The sequence below is a fragment of the Clytia hemisphaerica genome, unplaced genomic scaffold, assembly GCF_902728285.1.
Source record: "Clytia hemisphaerica strain Z4C2 unplaced genomic scaffold, Clytia hemisphaerica genome assembly, whole genome shotgun sequence".
Classification (NCBI taxonomy): Eukaryota; Metazoa; Cnidaria; class Hydrozoa; order Leptothecata; family Clytiidae; genus Clytia; species Clytia hemisphaerica.
The window spans coordinates 108166-130401 of record NW_027104391.1 but is presented as its reverse complement, the minus strand read 5'-3'; the positions used below and the strand labels follow the sequence as shown (position 1 = coordinate 130401).

General features: G+C 35.8%; 1 protein-coding gene across 1 annotated transcript in view; it reads left to right on the top strand.

Moving 5' to 3' along the window:
- The window catches only part of LOC136819900 (xaa-Pro aminopeptidase 1-like), a 35846-nt gene extending 14185 nt beyond the window's left edge, over positions 1–21661 (top strand). Inside the window, exons 2-21 of the mRNA XM_067076144.1 lie at positions 441–490; positions 1165–1187; positions 1521–1632; positions 2449–2544; positions 3877–3958; positions 4729–4888; positions 11887–11931; positions 12248–12334; positions 12574–12624; positions 12988–13049; positions 13817–13894; positions 14418–14489; positions 15314–15374; positions 16079–16148; positions 16552–16656; positions 18832–18906; positions 19598–19674; positions 19863–19913; positions 20636–20686; positions 21040–21661. Of these exons, the coding sequence (XP_066932245.1) occupies positions 1182–1187; positions 1521–1632; positions 2449–2544; positions 3877–3958; positions 4729–4888; positions 11887–11931; positions 12248–12334; positions 12574–12624; positions 12988–13049; positions 13817–13894; positions 14418–14489; positions 15314–15374; positions 16079–16148; positions 16552–16656; positions 18832–18906; positions 19598–19674; positions 19863–19913; positions 20636–20686; positions 21040–21255 (1557 nt within the window). The 5' untranslated portion in view covers positions 441–490; positions 1165–1181 and the 3' untranslated portion in view covers positions 21256–21661. The remainder of the gene's footprint in view (positions 1–440; positions 491–1164; positions 1188–1520; positions 1633–2448; positions 2545–3876; positions 3959–4728; positions 4889–11886; positions 11932–12247; positions 12335–12573; positions 12625–12987; positions 13050–13816; positions 13895–14417; positions 14490–15313; positions 15375–16078; positions 16149–16551; positions 16657–18831; positions 18907–19597; positions 19675–19862; positions 19914–20635; positions 20687–21039) is intronic.
- The last annotated feature ends 575 nt before the right edge of the window (positions 21662–22236 follow it).

Sequence of the window (22236 nt, the reverse complement as noted above, 5' to 3'; positions counted from 1 at the left end):
ACGCGAGTTTTTATCTTATTGTTACCCTTGCTCATTTCAGATTTTCCACTTAAATTTTATTCTTATCTAATTTTGAACTTTTCATTCGGATTAACTCGCTTGTTGTAGTCTGTACACAAACCCGACATCTACGGCTAATTTCAAAATTCATTGCCGTATAGGATCTGTTGTCATTGTCTTTTCTGATTTGAGATTTTTCAAACCGACTGCTGCGATGGAGTGTTGGTGAGTGAGAGGTGACGACGAGAGAAGTGCTGCTATTTATAAATCATACTTTATCGCAGAGGTCTCCGTACGGGAATTTTTTTTATCTAACAGACAATGCTCACAGAGTGTACGACGAAACGATAATCCTTAGATACACTCTGGTACAAAGTAGTTGCAATACTGTTTCATTTTTTGCCTTTAGTAAGTTTGGTTTTTGCATTTCTGTTTCATTAGGAATTGCGTGACAAAACACTTGGTGCAGATCCACGAATCATTTCATTAAGTGAGTGCCTTTCGCTGGTTTGATTAAAATTTTGAGAAAACCGGTCGGTTTGGAACTAGTTCGGACGTACCTGTCTCCTTGAAAGCCAAAATCACAGATTTCTTATCCCTTTAAACACCAGATAGGATGCCTATAGATTTCCCATGTGAGTCTATTGAGTCTAGTTCGATATATGGAACGGTCGGATCGAAGCTTCGAGCCAGACCGCCGGTTTAAACAGCCGGGATCCAATGCCGGTTTATCGGGATATTTAACATCGTTCTGTAAAATATCATTTTTAAGGCCCGATGTACATCATAGCTTTTTTATTTTTCTGACGTAATGCATCTTAAGCAGGTTGCCTTGGTAACGTCAGCCAATATTCTGAAGCGAGATCTATTGATTGTTTTTACGAGTGAACCCGATCTACAATGATATTTTGTGCCGTTTGGGATAGTCCGATTTCTAATCTATATTTCGTACGTAGCACGAATGTAGAGCATTCAGCAACGGTACGTAAGATTGTGGGTTCGACCCACTGCTGGGCATCGCTACTCATCAGCTAAAGAGATAGGTCAAGGGTTAGTGGAGAAATCCAGGGATTCGTACCCTCTCCTACCTTTGGGTGGCCAGCTACGGAAAAGGGAGCCTTCGGTCGCAAACTTTCTCATACTATTTATATATCTTATCCACAGATACAAAGCGTGCCTGGATGCAGGTCAGTAATTTTGTTATATTTCATCATCACGAAAGTATTTTAATGAGGTCTGAAAATTTTATCATGATTCTGGAAGTTTCGGGAATTCTATACAGGAATCTTTATTGAGTCATCTTTAAAGCTATGCGACATGAAAGGTTATTAGTTCAACTAGCAGTCCTAAGCATTACAAAGAACTTGAAGAATGGCACATTATGTTTTAACTTGATAACTTAAAGAAATCTTGAGAAAATCTTTCACATTATTCTTCCAGAACCCCTGAACTTTTAGATGTGTAAAATAAAGTCTTTCATAAAAAGTTGTCGCAAGATTTATAAAACTTTCTGATTACAGAGCAAATATGTTACATGGAAAAACGTTGATGAAAATCTGGTGGACAAAGTCTGGGCAAATCGCCCTAAAGAAACAGAACACAAAGTTTTCGTGCAACCCTTTAAGTATTCAGGTACTGGAGATGTTTTCTGACTTCCAAGAGCTCTTTCAGCAACCTCGTTCCCTTGTGTAGTATCGGATTTTGGATAGCGCCAGAACCCCGGCATTGTTTTTTTTAATACGTATATGTAAGTTTATTATGTAAGGTCAAATCATTCAAGGGTATTCTCTGGCGTTCTCCAGTAACGTAAATAAAGCCTGTGATACACGGGGATCGGGGATGAGGCCGTTTTTTCAGTAAACCTGATTCGCGAATCCGTCATTGGACATGTATCTTTGGGGCTTGAATTTATAGAAGACAACCTTTTCGAAGCTACTAATGGTTTAAAATGGGGGGAGGGGGTACTCTTTGTTCTTTAAAAAAAGTCAACTTCAAGACACTTATCTCCTAATCAGTTGTAGCGGTATGATGGTCATCAGTATTGACTTCATGTCCAAGTTTGATTCCCGATGTAGGACTACGGTTCACTTGGAAATGAACAAACCTTCACCCGGGTTGACCAATATCATGTGAGGGGGAACGGGTGCCATTACTCTGATACGAGATGTGCCAGATATTGTATACCCCTGTCTCACAGCCCCGGTGGAACTTTTTTCTCATCGGGGATAGAAATTCTTATTGAAATCCCAATCCGGTAAAAATTCTATTTCTCCAAGGTTAAAAAAATCAGTGGGGATGATTTTGAAGTGCAATTTTTAAACACTGAATTTCGAATTGGGATTTAGATAAAAAACTTCATCCCCACTATGGGAAGAAGTTCCACCTGGGTTGTGAGACAGGGGTGTCATAGTAAATTTTATTTCATCCATTCATTTTGTCAAATTGCAGGTCAATATTTTACGGAGAAGATAACAAACTTACGAAACACATTAAACAAAAGTGAACACCAAGCCATGATCGTTGATGCTCTTGATGATGTTGCTTGTAAGATATTTTATTTTTTGGACATTTGACGCTCCCTAATTCGACGTTCTACTATTCGACACGCTCCATTATTCGATAATATTGAAAGTAACCGTCAACAAAAAAACTCTCCTAAAAGACGCTCTACTATTCGATACGCTCCCGTATTCGATGAGCTCCCTTATTCGATAATATTAAAAGTCCCCGTCAACAAGAAACTCTCATAAACAACGCTATCTTATCGATACGCTCCCTTATTCGATGAAAATCCAATCACCCGTGAAAATCGAATTAGAGAGCGTCAACTGTACTGTTTCTCCATATGTGACATTTATTATATAAAGTTCTTGATCTGTCTCAGTGAAGAAGTATACAAAAAGGTTTTTCCGTCTTGCAATTCAGCACAATTCACTAACATTTCAAGTGGACATTACTGTGTAAAATCCACTTTCCGTCTCAGACACGAAAGACCTTACTTTGACCACTGATTATTAGAAGCCAAATCTTTACTTTAAAAAAAACGAACATGTCTGAAATCGACCCAAAATCTACGAAAATTTCAAAATTCATTTCATACATAACTCGAACCTCTTTAACCCGAATGTCTCCTTAACTCGAACCATTTTTCTAGTCCCTTAAGTTAACAATGCCTTATAAACATTACTCCATAACTCGAACAAATTGATGTTCCCCGTGAGTGTCCAAGTTATGGAGACTCTTTTATAGTACAGATAAATACTCGATACTCTAGTACAATACTCTGGTACAGATAAAAAAGGTCAAGAGTACAGCAACTACACGTAAATTGTAAAGTAGCTTTGACTTTTATTAGCCTTTGTTGCTACCTTTTCGTCAACATGAAATAAACTATTACATACACGTTTTTTTATAAGAAAATCCAAAATTTTTGAAGTATTCAGATGTTATTAACTTTTTGAGTTTTAAGCCTAAATCTGTTCTTAACACGTTCTTATTTTAACCACTTTATGACCATTTTTACCCATTTTCCTAAGAAATCGAGTGTTTTAGAGTATGCCAAAGTCTAATTAAGTTCTTAACATTTTGGCCATCAAAGCCTTATGTTCTTAAATAGTTTGTTCTTATAAAAAAACATGTAATGAAATCTTCAACTCGTAATCTTCACGACGTTTAATGTCTTGTACGGATTAACCAAAAAAGGTGTTTACCACTAATTTTGCGAATTTAGACAATGAAACTAGTGGCAAATGTCCGGACATTTTTGCAGGGTGCTTCCGTATAAAACATTACATCATTAATAACATCATGAATTTTTGTTATCTTCTTTACTGGTGTAAATTACCAGCTCTTTTTAATGTTACAAATTTTTCATAGGGTTATTGAATTTACGTGGTGATGATATCCCATACATTCCTTTCTTCTACGCTTACGTCATCGTCGAAATGCAAAGAGTACGGTAAGGATGGAGTATTTCCACTTAATCAGAACTATTCAAAATATTTACTGGAAAAGTCAGGAGATTCTACACCCACCCCTGTATCAATGACTAAAATTCATCTCGATTGAAAACCAGAAAACCAGTCGAAAATTTTGAATTTCAAAAAAAAACTGGTGAAATCATTCTGTCTAAAAAAGGTTACTCTTTGAAATTCATACCCTCAATGCATCTGTCGTCAAATTCAATCCATTTTAAAACATCAGAACATCTTGGGTATAAATTGAAATTTCCACCTATACAGTGCATTTCTGCTCTCTTGGATAACACACTACCTTATCGGGGAAAAAAATGTGGGAGTTTTATTTAGTCGGGGAAAAATTTCGTCACCTAGAGGCATTTTCGTCACTTTCCCCGACCAAAATTTCAAATTCGTCACTTTCACCCGACTGAATTGTCCAAAAGAAATGGTTACTTTCACTAGCTCTAAAATGGATCTTGTAATTCGACGTTTAAAGCACTAATTTCGGTAAATAAAGGTGTAAAAAAATTAGTCACCCCCTCAAAATGTTCGTCACTTTCCCCCGACATTTTTTTCCCACCGATGAGGTATTAGCTGTAGTCTGGATCGCACAGACCTCTAAAAATGGCAGGTAGTATAAGGAGTTAGTGGATGCCAGCAACTTACCTTAGCCGCTGCACATACCTGTTGGTCAGTTTGTCTGACTACCCCCCCCCCCAGAGTTGTAGTATTTTATAAATCTTCAAATTTCTCTGTTCGATCTTCTTAGCCTCTACATCAACCAAAACAAAGTGACGCAAGCTGTGAGAGATCATTTGTGTAACAAGACTAATCCGAACGCCGCCTGCGTTGAAATCAAAGATTATGATTATCAAATTCTTGGCAATGACATCTCAGCCATGACTCAATCTTCAAACAAAAGCATATTGGTAATTATACCTTGTCAGTGGAATTGAATTTGAATGAGAGAAAGTGGCCGAAATTCTGAAGGGGCTTCTATACGATATAACTTTTTCCAGGTCAATTTCAACGGGATGTTTGTGAAAGAATTTTTTCAATTTGTCCAAATTTTTCCCCATTAAGTTAAATGCTACCTCAATCTCCTAAATTATACTTTGAGATCGTAACTTAAAAAACCTTAGCATGATTTGAACGATAAAATATACCTCATGTCATAAAAAATAATTTTCTGGATGTAAAGGTCGCCCAAATTCTTATGTGTCAATCATACTCTTTTAAAAAAACTTTTACATAAGACATTTTGATTTAATTCCGATGCTTTTCGATTTGAAATTTTCCACTTCCCGATTATTCTAAAGCCCCCTCCCTGCTAGGTACACCTACCTCGAAAGTACCTATTTCATTCCAAATAATTCTACGTCTTGCTGATATAGTTTTTGTGGGTCAAAACCACAGATATCTTATAAAAAACACTAGGAGCTACTCCGTCTCTATTTGAATCAAAATTATCCGCCATCTTTGATAAGTAGACCATAGTTCGGTGCCGGTAATTTGATCGATCAAGCTTATGTTTTTTGGACCTACCCCGGTGGAGGTCCTATAAATTAACCTTTGTCCGTTCGTTCGTTCGTTTGTTATTAGCTTTCCTCATGATTGGCTCGTTAGTTTTTTCTGATTTTTTGCACAAAGATGCATAACTATACTATACCCTCGAATGTGACGGAGCCCGATTTTCGAAAAAACAAATTTAGGGGTAAATTTCAGCTAAAAAACGGCTAAAAAAGGGTTTTTTGGACTAGGTAAAAGATGGCTCAAGCAGTTTTTTGTAAAAAAAGAATTTTTCAGCTCAAAAAACGCATCTTTATCTATAAGAATCACTATTAATAAGCATACATCAATGTTATTGAAATTACTGAATTTTTTGATGAGATATGTTTTTTTGAATATGAGTCTTGAATATGAAAGAATATTTCAAGAGCATGAAATTTTGGTTTCTAAACGTTTTTTATAAGAAACAAACGGCTAATTTTAATAGATCGTCACTATTTGTGTTCTGAATGATTGTTTCATGGTCACGCTTATGTAGATATCAATTATATATGTGTTAAATGCATAACCAGGTAGGTCCATAAAAGTATCACTTGTATATTTGTTCTTTTATTTAACAGATTCTGTTTAAAAGATTTCTTTTGTTTTGAAAAGAATTCGAATGTCTCAAATCAAATAAGGTCGTTAATTACATTCGAAAACATAAAACAAAAAAAAAGAAAGAAAAAAAAAGAAAAAGTCTAATCTATCAATCAAAACAAAGTCTTTATAAAACGGCGCGAATCTGATTTAACACACTTGTGGAGCAAGAACTAAAAGTTATCTTTTGGAAGAACAAAAACATTGCGTGCGAAAACGAAAGTATAACAGACAGACAGACAAAACGACATACAGAATACCACTATAAATATATAGATATTTTTACAAGAAATTTGTGATTTCAAAATTACTGATATAGACAGGGCATGCAGCTTGCCAATCATTGCTCATAAAAACTTTAACGTCATAAAATTGTCTTGCATCTGTGTTCAAAACACTGTAAAGCTCTTCACCATCAATTGTGATGAAATATCTATAATCGCCATTGCTGACATATCTCTGGTGTACCTCAAGATGATATGTCTGGTTGATTGTTAAAACATTGCCCACGCCATCGTGGTTATACTTAAAATCTGGATCATTGTTCACAGCATTGGTAATGTGAAATTTAGATGTTGTTTTTCCAATGCCGATGAAAGGTGTTCGATCTCCGTATTGAAAAATGCGCCCTCCTTGAGTAAAATGTACGATGTTACACGCCCACATATTTTGTAACTGTAATTCAGAGATAAATGTTTTGTTTTTTTTAATAACCCTTTATAACCAGACACACAAGTGACGAAGCTTGCCTCAATTTCAAGAGGATTGTGACGAATTTTTTCACGAAAGTGAAAGATATTTAGCCTACGAATTCTTATCATCAGTTCATTAAAATCGTTAATAAAACAAAACACTTCACAAGAATTTCCACTTACGTTCACTTGAGGAATGGGCAAATGCAATCGAACGTCGAGTGATACTATCCATTCATTGGATAATCGGGGTATAATGGCTACCAAGGTGTTCCGTTTCAATTTTTGCTCTGAAAGCAAAAATATGGTTTTTTAAAATATTAGGTCGGCCACTTGTTGTTAAGTTGTCATTTTACTGGCCAGAATGTCAAAGAATGAATGGGGTGACTGGCTTGATTTTTTTTGCTGAAAATGGGGTCGTATAAAAGCAAAAGTTGCCGAATGAAGTGGTTTAAGACTGACTTTTGGATTTAGTCCTTCTTCGGAACAAACGATCTACTGGACATTTGGACCAGTGATGGGTCGTGACCACCAACCTTGTTGGTATTTTACAGACCGGTCAGTATCGCTTGTTCAATTTTGCTAAAATCTCCAGTCCAAAGCAAATTTCTATTGTCTATACTACTGGTCCAAATTTCTAGTCAATAGCATTTTTCATTCCTGTAAATTTAGGCCTAAATTATATCAAAAGGCCCACTTAGGGCCGGTCCATTAAATACATATATTAGACAGGTGACTAAATTGAGCCTGCCACCCTTGTTTTAAATATGTCAAGTGGAGGTTGTACACAAAATTTGTGTAAAAATAAAAAAAGGTCAAGGCCGGTCCCCACTTGTGCGTGCTTCGATTGCACCTTTTAGTTTCAATCCTTTTTGCTTGGAAAAATGATTACGTACCATAAAGAATGTAGCGCGCTGGAAATAAAGTTAAATACATTTTAACTTTTTTCAACCGCTACGTTAGATCGTGCCAATAGAATTGTTTTATTTTTCTTTTGACCAATAGCGTGGAAGCTTTGCTCGAGAAAGTGCGATCGCAGCGCGTGCAACTGGAGCCGATCATTAGAGCGAAGCTTAGTTTTTGAGGTGTCAAAATTTGATGTCGTTAATAGGCTGCAATGACGTAACCTATGATCATGAAGCTTTGTCAAGGGGTGTCAATTCATAATTTACTCACACTGTCCAAATTTCATTGAAAAATTAAGTCTTTCAAAAGTTATCAAAGATTTTTAGCCCCCCCCCCCTCCCCGAGATGCACGAAGGATTAAGGGTGATATTTAGTACTTTCTAGACCAGGCTATAAACTATTATATAATCTTTGTAGCTTGATATATAATTACTCATTACCTCCATTACCAACCAAGATAATTGGCTCCTTCCCATGATTGTTGCTAGGAATTCCCAAGTTCTAAAGAATACCATAATTCATAATATTACTCAATCAGTAGAATTTAAACTGCATTGGCATAACCTGATAACAGCTGCTCATAATTTTCTTACGGGCACGGTAAACCTCTGAAGCCCCTTAAAAATTAACCATCTGAGGTAAATTATCCTCCCGCGGAAAATTCTAAAACAAGAATCTTGTTGTGCGCCGGAAAGTCATATTCTTCAGAATGTTTGTTTCACACGTCGCGTGGTGGGCAGAAAACAATCACGATCTAGTCTCAGGTTACATTGACAGTGCTCTATCAAAATTCAATTGTATGTGAGTTTCTAAAAGCTTTCTTACCTTGCAACATTGTATGTCTTTATAACAGAAAATTGCAAACATTAAAACAGTTGAAGATAAATGAAAATATTTCGATACCATCATTTTTCTTTACCCTACACAACTTAATCAACATTTTTACTAAATTTAAAAAGTTCCTTTTCCCTATTTCCCTCCTATCACTTATAATATGCTATCCTTTTTTCCTTCTATTGATCATTTAATATCATCATATTTTGAATCATATATATACAGTGGCCGGGACAAACAAAATAAAAAATAAAAACAAAATAAAAAAAAGGAAAAAACAAAATAAAAAAAGAAAAACAAAATAAAAAAAGGAAAAAAGAAAATAAAAAAAAGAAAAACAAAATAAAAAAAGGAAAAAAACAAAATAGAAAAAAGGAAAAAAACAATATAAAAAAAGGAGAAAACAAAATAAAGAAAAGCACGAAAGAAAAAAAGATACCTCCAAGATACCTCCTCGTAAAGCTTGCTTCCAGTCACAAAAGATCCCTCTTCAACTTTTCTTTTAACGAAATCGATTATCCAAGCACTGTAAGTCTTTCTTAAAGAGGACCACCATGCTTCGATCCGCTGGTTATTAATTGATGATCCATAGAGATGTGTGTTCATGTCATTCCAAAGCGTACATTGCAGTGCTGCGGTAATGCCATTCTCAGTGCCCAAATCTGTTCTTAAGAGAGTAGGTATTAATTTCAACTTGTTCACCGTTTCAACGTAATAAATTGCTGGAACCGATGGATGATTATTGCTCTTATTTATTTATTATTCTATTATAACCAAGATTTGAGGATGGTCCATTGATTTCATCTTGAATGATGGTCCGTAGAGCTTGGTCATTGATGTTCGGATTTTTTGTTAGGCCATATGTTTTTAATTACCTTTTAAGCGTTCTAACAGAGTATCTTATTCCACGACGTTTAAGTAGGCGAATTATTGTCGCGTATGTATGGCCATTGTTAACGTATCTCGTTATGAGAGATTGCCTATCTTTTTCTCCCTCCTCGTCTCTATTCCTTGGGCGAAAAGGAGTCCCACAATCATAACAGAATAGATTTGCATTTCTTCTTGGCGTCCCACAAGATCCACAGAACATGCTAGATGAACAAGATGAACAAGAAAATTCACTTTTTTCTACTCACGCTAAACAACAATCCGCATTTCATCATCTTTGATTCTCTATTCTATGGTTTTTTTATTTGCTGATTTTTCATTTTCTTTTTCTTTTTTTATTTTGTTTTTTATTTTTTTATTTTGCTTTTTATTTTTTGTTTTGTTTTTATTTGTTATTCTGTTTTTCTTTTTTTATTTCGTTTTCTATTTTTTTTATTTTTTTTGTCCCTCCTCGGCCGCCGTATATATACCATCAATCGGAAATTGTTATGTTTTTTTGTTCAATAATTGGCGGGATAGATTTGGAAGACTAAAATTCTTACATTTAAAAAAAAAAGTTAAAAAGAAAAAAGTTCATTGTCAACTTAGGTGGGAAATTAAAGGCTCTCGCCCAACACTTTGATAGCCAGAAAAATGGAAAATTTAGTTTTTGTCTCCCCCCTTAACATTAGTCGCCTTTATCGTCTTTCTATGCTGGCCTTAATTCTGCCATTCATTGATGCACCAATTGATGCAAAACAATATATGTTGAAAAGTAAATCATTGTAATAAAATCAAACTGAGTAGTGCTCGATGATAAACAAAAAGGGGACAAAATGATACCAGAGCCAAGTAAAATTCGTGCTTCTGAAATGATCTAAAAAGTCTGCGTGTAAAAAGTTAAAGAGTGCTACTTTATGTAAATATTATGTTATGTGTTATTTTATGTAAATTTTATGTAAAAACATAATTCGTTGGACTATTAACCTTTCAAAGCCGCTAACTTTTTTGAAAATGGCCAAAAAGTTCATCATTCTTTTTTTCTGAAAATTTATTCTTTCAAAGGCCATTTCTTGACCAGGACGAATGATTCAGGTATCAACTTTGGGATCGTTGGAATGCTCTTTCTCTCACCTACAAAATATATCGGATTTTTGGACCTCGTTCGTTCGTTCGTTCGTTCGTTCGTTCGTCCGTCCGTCCGTCCGTCCGTCTGTTACCAGCTTTTCTCAGGATTGGCTCATTAGTTTTTTCTGATTTTTGGCACAATGATGCAAAATGGTAATGCCCAAAATGTGACGGAGCCCGATTTTCGAAAAAAAATCATTTCCGGCCGAAAATGCCGGAAATATGCCGGAAAAACCGGTTTTTTGGCATTTTCTCAAGATTTCATCATTAGTTTTTTCTGATTTTTTGCACAAAGATGCGTATTAGCAATGCCCAAAACTTGGCCGAGTCCAATTTTTGAGAAAAAATCTTTTTCGGTCGAAAATGCCGGAAATATGCCGGAAATCGCCGTTTTTGCAGATTTTCATCGGACTTTTACCTTATATTTCGTTGTTTTTTCACTCAAAAACATTATTAATAGCAATGTCCATGATCAAGCATGGTTCAATTGTCGATAAAACTGATTTTTGGAGCCGGAACTTTCTAAAAATCGCCGGAACAGCCGATTTTCGCCGGAAAAACGGTATTTCTTGAATTTCTCGAGCTGTACTTTATATTTTTTATGAAATTTTGCACACTGATGTAAAATGACAATACCTAAAAAGTGACGGAGCACGATTTTCGAAAAACATTTTTTTCCGGCCGAAAATGCCGGAAAACAGCTTTTTTTACATTTTCTCGAATTTTCATCTTTAGTTTTTTCTGATTTTTTTTGCAGAAAGATGCGTATTCGCAATGCTCAAAACATGGCTGAGTTCGATTTTAGAGAAAAAAATTTTTTCGGTTGAAAATGCCGGAAATCGCTGTTTTTGCAGATTTTCATTAGATTTTTTCCTTGTATTTCTATGTTTTTCACACAAAAACATTATTGATAACAATGCTCACCATCAAGCATTTGATTCAATTGTCAATAAAACTGATTTTTGCGACCAGAACTTTCTATTTATTTTTCCCTACAACCCTTCCCTCTCCCCCCCATTAACAATCAATGATGAATCTATTGCGTTATGCATTTTCACTAAACGCTATATTTTCTGACTGATTTTTTTCTCCTCGCATTGCTATCTAACTTTCATCATCGGGTAGGTCCATTCGGCATCTAGCTTGTTTCAAATTGCCGGTACCAAGCTGTGACCTACTGTGACCTACTTTCAGCAAAGATGGCAAATTATTTTGCTTCAACTGGCGTTGCTTGGGAAATACAGAGTAGCTCTATCTAGTGTTTTATATAAGATATCTATGGCCAAAACCTTCATTTAAAAAATCATCAAAGAACATTTATCCTTTTCCAAATAACATTTATTTTTTCACAGATTACAGGACGGACTTCAGTATTTATTGCATCTTCAATACCTGAGGTGAGACTTCGCGGTTCGAATTTCGATATGCTTTTTCTGGCGTCGTCTTAATTGGATTAGGGGGACGTTCTCGTCTTCGATTAAAATCCTAATCTACTTGAAAATTCATTAAAAAAAGAGCGTCAGCTGTACACATCACCTTAATCGACCCGGTGGAAAAAATTGTGCAAAATTGTACTCCAATTTCCTTCGTTGATATCTGTACCCCTAACTGGCTGTAAAATCCTACCGCGTCTGTGAGAATGGGGCGCTTGTAGAGGCTTGATTGTCTTAAATGTCCACAACCTTTCACTGATTTGCTTTTTCACATTTCAAGGCTCAACAAGCAATTAAAGACTCTCCAATACAACTACCAAAAGCAAAGAAAAACGCAGTCGAACTTGAAGGAATGAGAATAGCTAATGTGAGTTTTTTACGCACTACTTGATTTGGAGAAAAATTCATTAAAAAATCTGTCATACATTAATGGCGTTTTGCCTCGATATGCGCCGTATTTTTCGCTCTATATTTTAAATTGTTCTGGAAAGTCTCTGTAAATTATTGCCCGATTTCTTGCGCTTCGATTAGATATTTTTTAAAGATCAAGTGTCGGCCGACATAGTTGGCCGCAGTTTTCAGTTAACCTGTTTAATTTCATTTTAGATTCGCGATGGTGTCTCAATAATGCAGTTTTTCCTTTGGCTCAAAAAAGAGGTAAGTAAGCTAGCACACCGTGTTTTTAGGATAAATGAACGTTTCCTTTAGTCAGTGCATATCTGATGTACTAATAACTAATTCATACTTTTGATTCGTTCTTTTGACGGAACTTTATTTTCCATCGTTTGATTTTTGGTACCGATTAGTTATAAAAGCACTTTTTCCCTCAATTTTCATTTTGTATTGATTAGAATTTCTTTAAAACATTTTATCAGTCCGTCAATTATCTCCGTGACCCCCTTATGTATTTGACAAATCTTCATTTTCATAATTTTAGTATTTTGTAGAGTTGATTTTCAAAAAGAGTAAGTGAATATGTCTTCAAACTGATCACGCTGAGTCTATCAAATATTTTTTTAGGTTGGAGCTGGAAGAAAGGTTACCGAGCTCAGTGCATCTAGGAAACTCGAATATTTTAAAAGGTATGTTGCTCTTAGGTTCAGTTACAAATGAAGGGCATTGTGGTGAGCCTATATTAAACGTTCTACTTTTTTTCATCCGTTACGTCAATTTCTACCAATAGAATTGCTTCATTTTTCAACCGACCAATGACCTTACAAAAACGTCAAAAAGTTTTCGCTCATGTTGCGCGAAAGTGGAGACCGCCCTTAAGAAACGAGATGAAAAATCGCAGCAGGTTCACTGTACACAGCACTGTAAATCATGAAGCTTCGAAAGATGAAACCTTTTAGCTCACAAGAAACGTAAACAATCCCTGTCAGCCATTTCCCTGAAAACGAAAGTCTCCGGTCACTATTGTATTCACCAGTTATTCAGCAACAGCTTTTTTACTATTCCTCTGAAAACTAACTAGTTTGTTAATTAATATCATGTCAGGGAACATAGGGGCGGCTGGCGTTGATTAAAATATGAAGTGCGTAGGAGAACGAGCAAAAGTTGGTGAGGACGCTACCTAACCCCTACACTCTTTTTTCCCCGCGTGATATCAGTCCAGTCCGAAACTAGCCTATACTGCCCTGTTTTTTTACTCTGCCTATAAAAGCCCACATTAGCAATTTTTCCTTAGTTACACGCATTAGAAATAAAAAAATATTTGAAAATTTGAAGTTACGGAGTGATGAAAATTAATTAGTTAGAGTGTGCTTTAAAAGTCTTTCGGACAAACAGAGATCCGATTAGCAATCCGACAATTTTACCAATCATTTTTTTTATTGTTTGCCATTTTTAGTTTACAAAAGAATTACGTATCAATGAGTTTCAGTCCGATCGCCGGATTTGGAAGCAATGCAGCCATCATACATTACAGGTGACAACAGAGAGCTTCTTTTTCTTTTCGTTAAATTTATCTTCTCAAAGTCCACTTGTTGAACAACAGCATTTTTGTTGAAGGTGTACAGTGGAGTCTCCATATTTCGAACTTCTATAACTTGAACGTATCCTTAACTCGAGCAGATTTCCCTTCAGTTAACAATATCTTATAGACCTTACTCCATAACTCGAAATTTCCTCGAAAAAAATTGTGCTCCCCGTGCGTGTTCGAGTTATAGAGACTCAACTGTATTATCGGTATTTCGGTATTAACTGGTGACGCAAGATGGGAACCTTATTATTAAATACTGTTAGTTGCTTGGTTACAAAATGGAAAAAATGTCGAAATTGGGGCCTTGTGCGCCCTTCAGATATCCGTTGTTTTGGACACTGTCCCTTCCCTTAGTATCATATTACTGAACCCTAATTCAATTACGGTACTACGTGGCTTTCTCTCTCTATCTATTTACTTTAACCAAAGAATTACACAAGTAGAGGCTCAGTTCATTTTTAAATTACAGAGCCAACAACATCACCGATCGACAAATTACCGACAAGTCAACTTTTTTACTTGATTGCGGATCACAATTTTAGTAAGTATTTTGGCCTTAATTTCAGAAATATTTATGTTTATCTTTTATAATATAGAAAGGAGGTGCTGGGGCCTCTTATGCTGACATAGCCTGGATATCCAAGCTCAAATTTTTAGAAAAAACAAAATTTACCACAACATACAAAGTTCTAAAATTATAGAGCTTGGTCTCCCTAGAGGATGAAAGTGCAAACCCATGTTTCCAAAACTTTCCTAGCCAACCCAGGGCAGCCAAACAAAAATTAATGAAAAGGAGCCTTACAAGATCCAAAGCGATTTAAAACATCCAAAGATTACACCAAAGTCCATAAACAAGTTTGCAGTCAATAGTTTACAATAGTTTACAGCTTGGATATCCAGGCTAATGGTGACAAAGCAGAACGAACGAATTTCTTTAAAAATGTGCTCGGCGCAGGATAAGAAAAAAAAAGTCAGGTCAACACTAGACTATGTCTACCTCTGACTAAACTTTGATTTTTTGATAATATTTGATGACGACGAGTCCCGTGAAGTAGACTAGAGAAGTCCACCATCTTGAAAAAAAGAAAAAAGTCTGTCATATTACACCGGGCCACTTATCAGCGTCATCCGTTCTATCAAAAAGCGTGATGGCCTCCGGGCTAGGTCCACAAATATCCACAATTCTTTAACCCTTCTTAAGTAGCCCCGGAAAATAAACAAGCCAATATTCTTGTGAGTTTTTCAAAGACTTACAGTAACAGTAAGGTTTAAAGCTTGAAAGCACTTAAAGACCAATGAAAATTGACTGTCCATCGTCTAAATGAGTTTTTCAAGTTAAATTCTGTCTATTTCTTTTACTACTAGTGAGGGTTCGACTGACATCACTCGGACAGTGCATCTTGGGAAACCAACTGCATTTCAAAAGGTTCGTTTCTATTGGGCTTCCCAGGAAAAAAATAGTATACCCCCTGTTGAGGAGGTCAAAACTTTCTTGACCTACCATATCAACTGAAAATACTCAAACATCCTGCCTTGTCAGACTTAAAATTAAAACTCGTCTTGAATTCTGACTTTTTACAGACTTGAAAGAATTACCCCATAAAAGACACTTCTGCGAAATTCGAACCCCTTGGAACATAAATAGACCTCCTCAACAGAGGGTCCATGTTATTTTCTTGAAAAGCACAATCACCATTTGATGACCCGTCAACAACAAAAACAACTTGTCATTTTTCTTCTTTTCAAAAGGTTTCTTCATGTTGAAATGGTCGTATTTTTGTCATTTATCGTCATATGAATAAGCAGTGTACAAAGTTGTTCCGTCTCGGACAGATTTCTGACTCAGCGAGACACAAAAAGTAGTCTGGAGTCGTTTATAATGCGTGTAATACAGTAGTATAAGACGTTATATGATAATATGATTATTGTTACGGGATTTAGTTTGTAGACTATACAAAAAGAGGATTTTCCGTCTCCAAACTCGATAAAATTCTGAAAAATCTGAAGAATCTTACCTAATGTGTTGCTTAAAGTAAAGTACATTTCCGTCTGATGCAAAACACTTCGCTTTGATCACTCAATCATGCGTTCTGTATGTTGGCGGATATTTTACACAATCTGAATTTTTAGGAGACTTACACACTGGTGTTACAAGGTGCTATTGGATTGGCTAATGTCAAATTTCCAGCTGGAACATATGGTAACATTTATTTTTCTGTTTTTGTCACTTACATACTTGCATACTTCGGCACGCTTCATTTTCTCCTCCACGAGCTTATAAGCTTTGTGTTGGAATAATTGATTCGGGTATTACTTTTAATGATATGGTTCGTTGTGACTGTAACATCCAAGATAAATTTCAAAATCCAAAAAAATGTTTTTCTTTTCCTCTTTCTGACCAATCTTGCTCCACATCCGTGTCAATCCAATGCGAAAAAGCTTGTAAACTTGTAAAACTTCTAAAACTGATGAGTATCATGTAATTCATTATAGGAGATTAATTTTCGCGAAAGAGAAAAAATTTGCAGAAAGATTAATCCGACCAATAATGTGGATATTATAATAATTCATTTTTTCAAGCTCTCTTTTTTCTCTCTTGTCAGGACGTAATATAGATGTATTGGCCAGAAAAGCATTGTGGGACAGAGGTCTGGGCTACAAACATGGCACTGGTCATGGGATCGGCTCATTCTTAAGTATACATGAAGGTAAATAGAAATTAGATTCTTTTTTGTTTGCAAGCAATTCTTCATATTGATGACTTAATGTTTTCTACATAACACCCCGTTGGGGCAAATTTTAAGTTAGAGAAAAATTGTTTAAATTTGCCACTACTGGCAGAAGGTTTATAAAACAAGGTCAAAATTTTCATTCTTTCTAATATTCCTTTTAAAGCGGTTTTGACCAGAGATTTAAAAAACCATGGGACGGCTTATTGTTACTAAATCCTCGGTGCTCCCAGGTTTCCAGAAGATTTTGCCAAACAGAATGTTGGAGTAGAATAGAGTTATGGCTAGAATATGCTGAGCTCTCATGATTTATTCTCAACTTCAGTTGAGCTAGAATCTGACAATGTATGTATGTATGTATGCCAAATTGTATGTATGTATGCGTGTATGTATGTCTGTCCGAAATCTTTGGGGCAGGCTGGAGACTTCAAAAATGATTGGATTTGGTTGAAATTTGGCACACTTGTTCCTTGGGTGAATATCTGGGGGCGTTTTTTTCATTTTTTGAAAATTTTCATTATTAAGGGCGTGGTCGCGAGTTTTCGCCAAAACGAGACTAAAACTTTGGGGCAGGCTGGACACTTCAAAAATGATCGGATTTGGTTGAAATTTGGCACACTTGTTCCTTGGGTGAATATCTGGGGGCTGGTGGCGTTTTTTTTCATTTTTTGAAAATTTTTTTTTTTAAGGGCGTGGTCGCGAGTTTTCGCCAAAACGAGGCTAAAACTTTGGGGCAGGCTGGAGACTTCAAAAATGATCGGATTTGGTTGAAATTTGGCACACTTGTTCCTTGGGTGAATATCTGGGGGTGTTTTTTTTCATTTTTTGAAAATTTTTATTTTTAAGGGCGTGGTCGCGAGTTTTCGCCAAAACGAGGCTAAAACTTTGGGGCAGGCTGGAGACTTAAAAAATGATCGGATTTGGTTGAAATTTGGCACACTTGTTCCTTGGGTGAATATCTGGGGGTGTTTTTTTTCATTTTTTGAAAATTTTCATTTTTAAGGGCGTGGTCACGAGTTTTCGCCAAAACGAGGCTAAAATTTTGGGGCATGATGGAGACATCAAAAATGGTTGGATTTGGTTGAAATTTGGTACACTTGTTCCTTGGGTGAATATCTGGGGGTGTTTTTTTCACTTTTTGAAAGTTTTTATTTTTAAGGGCGTGGTCGCGAGTTTTCGCCAAAACGAGGCTAAAACTTTGGGGCAGGCTGGAGACTTAAAAAATGATCGGATTTGGTTGAAATTTGGCACACTTGTTCCTTGGGTGAATATCTGGGGGTGTTTTTTTCATTTTTTGAAAATTTTCATTTTTAAGGGCGTGGTCACGAGTTTTCGCCAAAACGAGGCTAAAATTTTGGGGCATGATGGAGACATCAAAAATGGTTGGATTTGGTTGAAATTTGGTACACTTGTTCCTTGGGTGTATATCTGGGCGTTTTCTTTTTCATTTTTTGAAAATTCATTTTTAAGGGCGTGGTCACGAGTTTTCGCCAAAACGAGGATAAAGCTTTGTGGCAGGCTGGAGACTTCAAAAATAGTCGGATTTTGTTGAAATTTGTCACACTTGTTCCTTGGGTGAATATCTGGGGGCGATTTTTTCATTTTTTGAAAATTTTCCTTTTTAAGGGCGTGGTCACAAGTTTTCGCCAAAACGAGGCTAAAACTTTTAGGCAGGTTGGAGACTTCAAGGGCTAATCCCTGTGGATGGTTTTCATTATTTTATAATTTCCATTTTAAGGGGGTTTTCATGAGTTTTTAGTTGAAATTGGTTACAATTTTACAATTGGGCCTACGAATGATTTAAAAACACTGAAGTTGAGCCCAGTGCGGTTAGCACGTTCGACAGTTCTCAAATTTTACGTTGAGATTTTAAGTGATTTAAATATCACATAACCTAATGCTAACCATCTAATTTGCCTGATCCCTTTAGGCTTTAAAGTCGACCTAAAAGTTTCACTGGCTAACTAGGCTTATAATCTAACATATATAAAAATATATTGACTAACCGTACTGACATTCTAATCCATTTAGGTCCGTCTGGGATTGGGACTGGTCGATCACCGGCTAGTGACGTCACACTACAGGCTGGAATGGTCTTTTCAGATGGTAAGAAAAATTTTTACTTTTGTTTTTCTTTCGTTTTTTCACATTTAGGCCCTGGTCGCATCAATACAGGAAGAACAGGTGCTAGTGAAACAACTTTATGGACCGGAATGGTGTTTTCGGATGGTAAGAAGGCTAATAAAACAGTTGTAAAGTAGCCATACATCCATTGCACCTCTTGAAAAGCTTTTTTACGATAGATTAGGATGCAGAAATCTCATATTATTTGCCCGTTCATTATTAAGGAAACTTTAGTTTTGCACAAAGAATTAATTTCGCAAAATTGCATTGCGACACGAAATTCGAAAAGTACAACAAAGAGCCTTTTATCCTGGTAGGCAACCCTATGAAGTTATTCCCAGCCATCGACTACTATCAACTATACGTCAGTAGATTTTGAATTTTCTCTTCATCATGTCATAGAACGTGTGCCATCCTAGGAGGTTGTTTCCAATGAAGTTGTTTCCAATGAAGTATAAGCACGAAGGGCTAGAACAAGAAGCGAATCTTTACTTTCTCAGGCAAGAAAAAGTGAAGCCTTAAAAGACGCGCCATATTTTTGACGACGGATTGAATCTAGCGATTTTTTTCGAAATTCAGCGGTAAATTTTAGTTTCAATCTGACATTTGTGCACAAACTAGGCAGTCCGTGCTAGACTGCGCAACTTTGGCAGGATTTATTGGCTTCAAATCCTACCAAAGAGATTCGCTTTTAGTCCTTGGAGCTTATACTTCATTGGTTGTTTCCCACCATCACCCACAATTATCTATAGAATCGTTTTCTAAATTTTTTCTTTACTTTATCACATTATCTTAGAACCCGGTTACTACAAAAATGGAGAGTTCGGAATTCGTTTGGAAACTGCTATAGTTGTTCAACCAGTTGAATTGAAGGTATTACATTTGATTAAGCAAAGGTTATTTCTTGGTATTGAACTATCAAATTGTGTGAAGTTAATCTTAATCTTAATATTAATCCTTTCAGACCCGACTGACGTGGATACGTTTTTTGTGCATAACTTTAAAAATATGACTACTGCTTGGCTGAATTTATAATGTAGTTGTTATTATCTCCTTTTCAGTATCACAATATGAAATTCAAGACGTTCTATGGTTTTGAAGTTTTGACTCTTGTAAGTATCATCTCTTTGGTACTTAATAAGGGTCTACTGATATTTTATTTTTTCAACCGCTTAATAATTTTTGTGAACATCATTTATCAAAAGTTTTTTTTTTTTTTCTAATTCTTCTGTTTCTTTTGTTTCCGACTGCGAACGCAGACTTACTACTGGAAAACAATACCAGCGTCCGTTAGGGGGATAGAAAACGTGGAAAAATATACCGTCGTTTTTTATAAGTTTCCCATTTCCACACTAAGATTCCTTGTCACTTTTCTATCGGAAAAAGAGTTAGGCACCTTCGTTAGTAAACACAAGATTTCCTGTACCTTTAGAAACAAACCCTTTCCAATAGCTTGCCGGTTATCCCGGGAAAAATAGCGGAAAGATTTCGGAAAAGTGACAAAAATCTTAGTACGGAAATGGGAAACTTATAAAAATCGACGGTATGTGCGGAGGTTACAGCCGTAATGAGTGGAATATGGTAAATAGCGTTGGCAGTGTTTGGAACAAACACAGTGAACACCCCCGTTACGCCCCAGACATACCTTTGGTTTTCAAATTTATGCCCTCCTAAATTATTTCCTTTTTCACGACCTTGCGTAGATAGCATCGTCAAACTTATTAGTTAAGCTTAATTTTTAAGCTTTAAGTTTATTTCCACACACACCTCTTGCTTCCAATCCCCTCGTATCTAAGATTAGTAATTCACTATGCTTATTTCATGTTATTTACAGGTGCCGTTCGATAGAAATTTAATCAACGTCGAAATGTTATCACAGTCTGAGGTTAGTAAAGTTAAATTGACTTTTTGTGTATGTATGTATACCTACTTTTCATGCAATTGTTTGTAAGATTAAATGTAATTGCGTGGGACTCTTCCAGTAAGTTAGCTTGGGAGTGTACGAAACTCCCCCCCCCCATAATGCGTCCCGCATTTTTTTTTTTTGCAATGATATACTCCTCTCGATCGAGGTATACCGTAAGGTAGCTAAACTTTTTTCATTCCTGGCAATACTTTCCTATTGCCCCTTTTCAACGAAAAATAACCAACAGAATTTCAGTGAAATTAAACCTGAAGGGTTCATTTTTGTCCTGCTAGACTATGTACTCAAGTAAAATCATTTTCACTTTCCTTTAGCTCGATTGGTTAAACTCATACAATAAGAAAATTCGTGACGTAATGGGAAAAGAGATCAAAAGTCAAGGTGATAAGAATGACGTGTATGAGTACATGATGGACTTGACTGAACTTTTCACCAAGGAGAAAACATCATCTTCAGGACATAGAATAAGGCAGAACACTTTTATCCTCCTTGCATTTGTTATTTTGACATGTATGTTGGTGACTAAATAGGATAATGTTTACTGAGCCAATTAACATGATACTTTCTCACGTCCGCTAGCCTTAGGGTTTGGGATTGTGAAAATATGAAATAATTAGACAATTCTTAATTTAAGTATTTTAGTCCAGGCTCACTTTCTGTCAACAATTGTTGAAAGGAGGCTTTTTAAATGGGATGTGTCTGGCAGCATCTTTCGAAATCGCTAATGGGTCGGTTGCTATAATCATTGTCGAGATATATTGAGATTTTAGTGTATTTTAACGTTTTTCAAAATTTAAAGTTCGGGCGAGAATCGCTATTTTACCACTTCCACTTTCTTTCATTGAATATTTTGATTTTGGAGGGGCTTTGGTGGCTTCTAGGCTATATTCCAACCCTTATTGGAGCAAATTTGAGCTTTTAAATCCTGAGATCCTTAAGTCTCATGTTAAAACTCAGAGTTAAAATTCTACTTTCCAACTCTAGTTTAAAAATCATTTGTGGTGTTTAAAATTTCACAGGGAAACCCCCTTTGCTCCAAATATTTTGTCCATTATTGTAGATAGACTTTTCGGCGACTCAAACGACTTCAATGATTTTGTATCATTTGGCCCTTCAAATTTTCATTTAAATTAGCGAAACACTTATCATTTAACTCAAGCTGTACATAAATAATAGAAGATTTAAATTAATTTTAAATGATAATTTTTTTAACTTACATTTTGATTTTAGGTGATTAGATTCTTTAGTTTTTAATTGGAAAAAAAATCAATACGATTGAATATATTTTGGAAACGTATTTGTAAATAGTAAAATAAGAGAGCTTAATTTGATGATTTTCCAGGAAATAATATGAAATTTAAATTTGAAAATGGATTTGGTTTTCTTGTCATTCTACAAAATGGCTTTATATTTTTTTACCTACCTCGGAGGTCCCCTAAATTAACCGTCCGTCCATCCGTCCGTCTGTTACCAGTTTTTCTCGGGATTAGCTTATTTAGTTTTTTCTGATT